The sequence below is a fragment of the Oncorhynchus tshawytscha genome, linkage group LG12 (assembly GCF_018296145.1).
Source record: "Oncorhynchus tshawytscha isolate Ot180627B linkage group LG12, Otsh_v2.0, whole genome shotgun sequence".
NCBI lineage: Eukaryota > Metazoa > Chordata > Actinopteri > Salmoniformes > Salmonidae > Oncorhynchus > Oncorhynchus tshawytscha.
Window position 1 is genome coordinate 55,782,205 of NC_056440.1, and position 9,179 is coordinate 55,791,383.

A 9,179-nucleotide genomic window follows, 5' to 3' on the forward strand; every position below is an offset into this window, starting at 1 on the left:
CTTTCTTGTAAACTTTGGCTGGGTTTCTGCCTGTCCTGACAGTTTATTAAACTGAAACTTTCTGCCCCTCCATCACTTTTTAAACATTTTTTTTAAAGCAAACCCCTCTAGTGTTGGTTTTTTTCCTTAATGCTTTGCGGTTTCGAGGCCAAGGATCCTGGCTACTTGACTTGACAATGTGGGGAGCAGGGGGCTTTGACTGCCCTCCACCCCACCCCCCATTCCCTCCCCCTTTTTTCCCGACCCCTACTTATCGTTGTCCCCTCTTTCAAGGGTTCACAGTTACTAATGAAAAGTCTGTCCACCGACACTGGCTTTGAACGTGGTCTAGGGAGTTGGGCCTCATTAAAAGGACACTTTGGGATTTTGGCAGTCTACTTCCCCAGAGTCAGATGAACTTGTGGATACCATTTGTATGTCTCTGTGTCCTGTGTGGATGTAGTTTTGTGAGCCCATAAATTTCCAGTCATCACACAAATGCTAGCAACTTCCTTCAAACTGCACGCAGAGACATACAAATTGTATCAATGAGTTAATCTAACAGTGGGGAAGTAGGTAAAGGGCCTCCATGCCAAAATCTTGAAGTATCCCTTTAACAGCTTATGTATTTGTGTCTTTAAGTAGTCAGTTTCTTGGTTGGCACACTTTTTTTCCCTATAATATCTTGCTTTGTTTCTTTCACATTCTCCACATTTGTTTTACATTGTTGTTGCTGTACACATTTGCTCGCACTGTGTGACTCTGATTTGTTTTTGTATTTTCAAGGCATTAGTGTGAGTTCTTTCCTTTTCCGTGGGCCACATATGTCCTTCTTTACACAATCATTTGGATGCCTGTATTCTAATGACTTGCTGCTACAAACAGTTGAATCTATTCACCAAAACAAATCTAGGAACAGTAAGTAATGGGGGCAGTAAAAACCACTTTTTAGGAAACAACAGAACCTATACTACTGTTCAAAAGTTTGGGGTCACTTAGATGTTTCCTTGTTTTTGAAAGAAAAACACATCTTTTGTCCATTAAAATAACATCAAATTGGTCAGAAATACAGTGTAGACATTGTTAATGTTGGAAATGACTATTGTAGCTAGAAACGGCTGATTTTTTTTTATGGATTATCTACATAGGCGTACAGAGGCTCATTATCAGCAACCATCACTCCTGTGTCCCAATGCCACATTGTGTTAGCTAATCCAAGTTTATCATTTTAAAAGGCTAATTGATCATTGGAAAACCCTTTTGGAATTATGTTAGCACAGCTGAAAACTTATGTCCTGATTAAAAAAGCAATAAAACTGTCCTTCTTTAGACTAGTTGAGTGTCTGGAGCAGTGCAACAGTGCAAGAGGTCCAGTACATTAGTGTCTAGTTTGAGAAACAGACGCTTCACAAGTCCTCCACTGGCAGCTTCATTAAATAATACTCGCAAAACACCAGTCTCAACATCAACCGTGAAGAGGCGACTCCGGGATGCTGGCTTTCTAGGCAGTGTTTTCTGATCAATTAGCCTTTTAAAATGATCAACTTGGATTAGCTAGCACAACGGGCCATTGGAACACAGGAGTGATTTTTGCTGATAATGGGCCTCTGTGCGCCGTTTCCAGCTACAATAGTCATTTCCAACATTAACCATGTCTACACTGTATTTCTTTCAAAAACAAGGACATTTCTAAGTGAACCCAAACTTTTGAACTGAAGTGTATATATATATATATATTTTTATCAGGTGAGAAACTGAGCCAGCTCATACAGGTATACTGTTTGACATGTACCACAAGGATAAAGCTGGCGGCAAGCTAGAAGCGAGGTCGAAGTTTGGGTGGTTCTCGGAAACGAAGCTAAATAAACAAACTAGCCAGCTGTTTGTCAGAGCTGTTTGCAGTTGGCCACTTGCTGTGGACTGGGCAGACTAAATCCTCTAACTTTTCGATCTCATCTCTGGTGAACTATGCAGACAGTCTTCAAGATGGTAGTCCGGTATGCAAACATGGTGGAAACATAACCAAACTGTCCCCAAGTTATATTCACACAAGCAGTTTTCCATATTTAGCTTGAAAGATGATGGCTAGCTACCTAACTTCGAGGTGGCTGTTTGCCAGTCAGCATAGCTTGTATATATGCATATATTGTTTGCAATAATAAACCGTGCCACTAGGCAGCAGGTGAGCCCTGTAATGGCTCTAAATTGCAACGGCTGACTGACATCCGTGAGCATGCCAAAATAGGGCGGTGCTAGAAAACGACAACTCTTTAACAGCTGCATACAAACTCAAAGTAGACCGCCCTCGGACCTGAACTCTAAGCCCTTGAATGGCATTTTACATCGTCACGTCCGAGTGTTCCTTAAAATGTCCCTTGCCCAAGCGAGGGAGAGTGTTGATCGAAGAGGCAACGTCCTTGGTGGAAATCTTGAAGTTTGAATTTAAAAACAACCAACCTTAAGGCTATTCATGTTAACGACGCTGAGCCAATTGTACGCTGCCCTATGGGACTCCCAATCACGGCCGGTTGTATATACAAATTTCATAATTCCCAAAAATATGTTTATGAATCTAAGGTTTTATAAGCTCCTCACTATGAGACTAAGCCAATTTTACAACGCTAAAATCAATGTTGTCTAGATACGTTTTTTTTTTTAAATCAAGCTAGGTTCATAATTTTTTTCTGGCATGCCGAAAATGCAGCCTTGTTGATTAAATGTAAAACTTTGCGGCCACCAGAGTTTGACATGTGACTACAGTTTGTATTGAATTGTGGGTCATATCAACCCTGCAAGTGACAAGTTCTTCACTCGCTCCGTCGAGCAAAATCGAGGGCCAAGGGGGCAACGTTTGTGAATTGGACCTCCATTTCAGGTGGCAATAAAACTACATCCGGTTTCAATGGGATTCCCAGAGGGAAAGTTACTAGACAAAGGGCTGAGGGACTAAAAATCACGTATTTGGACTGCAGTCTAGTGAGTGATTTTATTTCCCCATAGAGATTAACAGGCACAAATAACATGCAGGGTGTAAGCATACATGGTAACAAAAGGGATAGTAAGTAAGATTATATGGAATATAAACCTGTAATGGATATAACAACATGCTGTTCTGACCACGGTTTACCGCAACGGTGAATGGACCTGTCAGAGGAACAGTAATGGAAGCCTAAATAAAATGCAGCTAAACAAGGAGCGTGGACTATATGTTGTAACCGAATACTGATATATTAATTTGTAATAGACAATATATAAAAGGTGAGTAGGCTAGCATAGGCTGACCGGGATAAGTTATCAAGGCAAAATTGTAGAAAGTTATCTGTGGGGATATACAACAGGCATAGCAAAAGTATTGTAATCAGATTGTAGATACTTTAGAGGATTACTTTTTGGATTACATGTAAGGATATTTGTAGGGGGAAAAATATGACACCGTTTTCTCTCATTTAAGTTTGTTCCACCTGAGTGAGTCTGACCACCAGTCAGAGACCACTATGATAATCACCAAATGCATTTGGAAACTTTTTGTCTTCTTCTCAGTAGCGGTGCATGGGTAATATCACTGGGGAAGCCAAGCCAGGACCATGCGGACGCCTCCGAGCGATCGGGTAGGCTGTTTGGAATATTTGACCTACAGCATGGTCAAGCAAGTTCATGTTTACGACATTTTCGGACAACTAAACAACTATTGATTTAGAACTAAGTAGAGTTATCGCAAAGAAAACAGACGCTGCCTCCAATATTCCAGCACCATTTCAACTTCAACATTTCAACATCATCTATGCTTAGTCTAATAGTGACAACTAAAATATACCAAAAAACAATATAGTCTGATCAAAATGGGCTAAATATGATGTGGCTGTCCATTGTTCTGATTTGTGTGTTCATGAAGAAAAAAACATGTTGACTCACCCTACTACAAGCATTTCACTACACCCGCAATAACATCTGCTAAATATGTGTATGTGACCAATACAATTTGATTTGTTGAGAAACACCAATGTCTTCCTCCTCTCATTCATGTTGACGAAACATTCTATGACTGTCATACAATATACACTTTTATCTTTTGTTGTCATAGGCTACCTGGCTAAAATGCTTGCTCGCTAGCCTAACTTCATTTCGTGGGCAACATTAACATTAGCCTTCTACATATACAGTAGCTACATAGCTATTGAACTTCCAACCTCTCAGTCCAGGGGCACAATGTCTGAATTTATGGTTGGATCAGAATCGCTTTTATAATCATTGGTCAGTACGGAGAATTAAGTAAAACCAAATCCCTAACTCCATCCATGGCAAGGAAAGGGCCAGTTTTAGCTAGCTAGCTAGCCACCGTAGGACAACACGAAATGCAACAATTGAGGTTGTTTCTGTCATTTACGTATTTTTCTTGAAGCGATGTGAAATCCAAATCCAAACTGGTGTCCCTTGACACTTTTTTTTTTGGTGCACCAGGAGCATTCACAATTGAGCTCGCTCAGTTCAGCGCAACGCTGATTGGCTATTATTTTCTTTACAAAATTATCAAGGGAGGCCAAATGGCAACAATGTCATACTCTTTAAGACTGTAACTCTGTTGTTTTTTGTCCCACTGCTTTGCTTTATCTGGGCCAGGTCGCAGTTGTAAATGAGAACTTGTTCTCAACTGGCCTACCTGGTTAAATAAAGGTGAAATAAAAAATGTACAAATTTAAATGACCAGACAGCATCAGATAGATGGCCTACACATACGGAGACAGAGGGGCGCTGTGTCGCTCTCTCGGATGCTTTCTCCATGATATACATTCAGCCTCTTGCGAATTGAAGGAAAATTATGAAAACAAATACACGAAAGATATATTTTTTGTCAATTTTTCAAGGAAGCCTGGCTTCCCTTGGTATCCATGACTACACACCACTGCTTCTAATGCCTCATAAGGGAAAGTAATCCAAAGGTAACTGAAAGTAATCAATTATGTTACTGAGTTTGGGTAATCCAAAGGTTACTTTACTGATTACAATTTTGGACAGGTAGTAACAGTTTACATTTAGAAAGTAACCTACCCAACCCTGCTGGTGACTGAGGGAGAAGGGGATTCTTCACCTAGATAGCACACTAGCTAGCTTATTAGCTGGCTAGCTACCTACAGTGGCTTTCTTAGCGCATTGTTAGCACATTATTGAACTTCGCTTCGCAAAGACTATAATTTGAGATGGTTTACGAAGAACGTATTTTGCCTGCAAGAACCACCCAAAGTTGCACTTCGATTCTACTGTCCCTCCCCCTTAAATATCAAATATATTTGCTAGACCTAGCAGTGGCAGAAAGGTAATTTTGAAAATGCCACACTTTTTCAGATAGTATATGAGAGTATCCACCGTCTTAGACTTCAGATTTTCATCATGCCCAAGTGAAGCGTGTCCAGTCCAATCTAGCAAATGCCCAAAGCAAATCAGGTAGCATCATTTTTGTGCTAAGTGTGAACTCTGAACCAGTTCAGTACTTGTGTGGACTCGGCCCACAGCCTCTTTTGCGTACCCTCTCATAGTCTGAAATCTCTTATCACATGCTACACCCGCTGCAACACCCAGCTCTAACACTCTTTCTTAAAGGGGGGTTTCAACCTCTTGAATCCTTTGTTTTGTCTCTTGCACCTGCACTTGTAGTTCCTGAAACTAAGGAAGTGGTGATCCACAAGTACAAGACACCCATGGTGAGTTAAACTCTTCCGCTCTTGTGGCTAATGCCATACTCTTGGCATTCAATTGCCACCAGATCTGTTTTAACAGTACTGCATTGCATATACAGTTGAAGTAGGAAGTTTACATACACTTTGGTTGGAGTCATTAAAACTCGTTTTTCAACCACTCCACAAATGTCTTGTTAAACTATAGTTTTGGCAAGTCGGTTAGGTCATCTACTTTGTGCATGACACACTACATTTTTCCGACAATTGTTTACAGACAGATTAATTCACTGTATCACAATTACAGTGGGTCAGAAGTTTACATACACTAAGTTGACTGTGCCTTTTAAACAGCTTGGAAAATTCCAGAAAATGATGTCATGGCTTTAGAAGCTTCTGTTAGGCTAATTGACATCATTTGAGTCAATTGGAGGTGTACCTGTGGATGTATTTTAAGGTATACCTTCAAACTCAGTGCCTCTTTGCTTGACATCATGGGAAAATCCATAGAAATCAGCCCAGACCTCAGGAAAAAAAATTGTACACCTCCACAAGTCTGGTTCATCCTTGGGAGCAATTTCCAAACGCCTTGTTTGGAATTTGGACCGAATCACAAACAATAGTACGCAAGTATAAACACCATGGGACCACGCAGCTGTCATAGCGCTCAGGAAGGAGACTCGTTCTTTCTCCTAGAGATGAACGTACTTTGGTGCGAAAAGTACCAGAACAACAGCAAAGGACCTTGTGAAGATGCTGGAGGAAACGGGTACAAAAGTATCTATATCAACAGTAAAACAAGTCCTATATCGACATAACCTGAAAGGCCGCTCAGCAAGGAAGAAGCCATTTCTTTACAACCGCCATAAAAAAGCCAGACTACGGTCTGCAACTGCCCATGGTGACAAAGAAGTCCAGCTATTGGAGTGGCCATCACAAAGCCCTGACCTCAATCCTATAGAGAATTTGTGGGCAGAACTGAAAAAGTGTGTGCGAGCCAGGAGGCCTACAAACCTGACTCATTTACACCAGCTCGGTCAGGAGGAATGGGCCAAAATTCACCCAACTTATTATGGAAGCTTGTGGAAGGCTACCTGAAATGTTTGACCCAAGTTTTTTTTTTTTTTTAAATGTAAAGGCAATGCTACCAAATACTAATTGAGTGAATATAAACTTCTGACCCACTGGGAATGTGATGAAAGTAATAAAAGCTGAAATAAATCACTCTATTATTATGACATTTCACATTCTTAAAATAAAGTGGTGATCCTAACTGGCCTAAGACAGGGAATTTCTACTAAGATGAAATGTCAGGATTTGTGAAAAACTGAGTTTAAATGTATTTGGCTACGGTGTATGTATGTAAACTTCTGACATGATTATGAAGAGTAATCCCTTTGACATTACTGCTAAAAATGCATGTAATATTCGTTTTTTTCAAGGAGCCTTTTTATTTAATCTCTTAAGTATTTTTAAAATAATGTAATCCCCTTTTTGTTCATAACACGATTAGTTCTACAGAGCCATGACACCAAATAATAAAGTGAAAGGCGGCAGAAGTAGTATAACTATGCCACAAGTAGCTTGGTCAAAGCTACACTTCCCTCATGTTCCCTGTTTTTTTTTTCTTGCTCTCAAACAGGCACACCAGATCTGTTACTCCGTCCTCTGCCTTTTCTCCTACGTGGCTGCGGTGAAGGGGAAGGAAGCAGAAGGCAAGCCCAAGCTTCTATCTCCAAGACCCCTGGCCAGCTAGTCTACAACCCCTCCAATCTACCCCCCCGTGCCTCTCACTCTGCAACAAAGTGGAATCTCGGCCCTACTATGACATTGAGTTCTGACAATCCTTGATCCTACACACCTCTTTACTCCTCTTTGCACCCTGTAAGTACATCTCCAAGAAATACCCTCTACTCTTTGCGCCTTGCCATGTAAGTAAAATTCCTATGGTGTGTGTATGTACATGTGATCCCTGGTCTGTGGCATCGTGTGTACACCCTTCCCAACCATGGTCACGTCCACTAGGCTCCTCCCATACAGGCCCAGCCTGATGTCTTGGCCGTAAGCTTGCTTGATCTTCAAGGCGACAGTTCGTTCCCCATCTCTTTCTTCTCTCGTCCTGGCCTGCTGTCAAGGTCTTATTGGTTGTTTTTAATGGGATGGAGACAGCAAGAGGGAGGGATGTGAGCCACAGCTCTGCAAGTCGATAAGAAAGCAACCAACCGCCCCGTCCACTCTCTGTGACTGTGTGATGAATATTCTATGTGGTACTACTGTAAAACTCCAGTCTGTCCAAACCGGTGAAACGTTTAAAAAGTACTCTAGTACTGACGGTTGTCACTTTGTTAATAAATGCTACTGTTGCATGGTGCATCAAACACTGCACGTAAAAGCTTTTAAGGTTTCATTCCTTTTGATCCCAAAATATCTTGTGTGGTCCAAGATGTGTGCATCTCTTTAGCTTGCCCAGTGTTGCGAAACTACTGTAGTAGTTCTACTGTCAAATGTCTTGTCTGTGGTCCTCTGTATTGAATGTTACTATGGAGAGAAAAAATGCTGTACATTTCAACATAAGATGTTTTGCAAAGTGTGGTTTATTCACTAGATGTGCAATACTTTACGTAGTTAGCCAGAGCCAGATCATTGTTCTGTTGTTTTTTTTAATCTTGGCAATTCTGGCTTACACAGAGCAAAGATTGTAAAAAAAGGACTTCATTGTCGTACATATTTATTGAAGTAAATAAATATGACCTGTTTATACTTGCGAAATCACTATTTGGAGATTCTAGAGATGTGTAAACCTACTGCTGTTATGGTTTTGTCTGTTGGAGAGGTGTGTTAAGTCTTCATGTTGTGTCTGTTGTAGTAAGATAAATCCAATCTAGCCCCATTTCAGCCCAATTGTAAGTGGTGTGTATGTGAGTGTATACATGCATTGTATTGTTTTGCCAGATAAGCAATATATGAATAATACAGCTATATGATCAGGATATTGTTTTTAATGTTTATGTGGCTTTTATTTTTTAGAGATGAAATGCGTGTGTAAGGAACATATTGTTACAACTTCCATGAGGTAATTATTTAAGGTATTTCATTCTTGACAATAAAAACACTGGTGTAAATATGAGAGTAACTGGATGAGGAGTGTCTCAAAACAGTTTGAAGACAGTAACCGAACATAAGGTATTGTTTGTTAGACTAGTTACATATGAGAACATTACAAAACAGGAGTATTTGAAACAAACCAACCCAATTATTGTGCTAGCTAGCCTACTGCTGTTGAGAAATTGTTGTAAATATGTGTTGGGAAAAAGTATTTATAGAACATGTACAGCTTTGGCAATATCAAAATAAAAGTTGTCAACCAAAGCCCTCCATTTTGTCTCAAATCGTTATTTTGCCTGAACACCAAAATGATGTAGCACATATTCAGTGTGCATACATATATTTGGAAAACATAAGAATGAAATCTAGAGTAATATTTGTGAAGATTTAATGCAATACTAGCATGGTCTAAGACAATACCCTTTT

The 9,179-nt window shown here is 40.2% G+C and overlaps 1 protein-coding gene across 30 annotated transcripts in view; it reads left to right on the plus strand.

Annotated features, from left to right (window-relative positions):
• Window positions 1-9,023, plus strand: part of LOC112263487 (MAP kinase-activating death domain protein) — an 84,267-nt gene extending 75,244 nt beyond the window's left edge. For 28 of the 30 annotated variants that reach the window (XM_024439796.2, XM_024439780.2, XM_024439782.2 and 25 more), the window contains 2 exons: window positions 5,629-5,675; window positions 7,291-9,023. In XM_024439796.2, coding sequence (XP_024295564.1) covers window positions 5,629-5,652 — 24 coding nt within the window. In that variant the 3' untranslated portion in view covers window positions 5,653-5,675; window positions 7,291-9,023. Of the gene's footprint in view, window positions 1-3,519; window positions 3,588-5,628; window positions 5,676-7,290 lie in introns of those variants that run through there. The other 2 variants (XR_002955500.2, XR_006084705.1) reach the window with 2 other exon arrangements.
• Window positions 9,024-9,179: the final 156 nt, after the last annotated feature.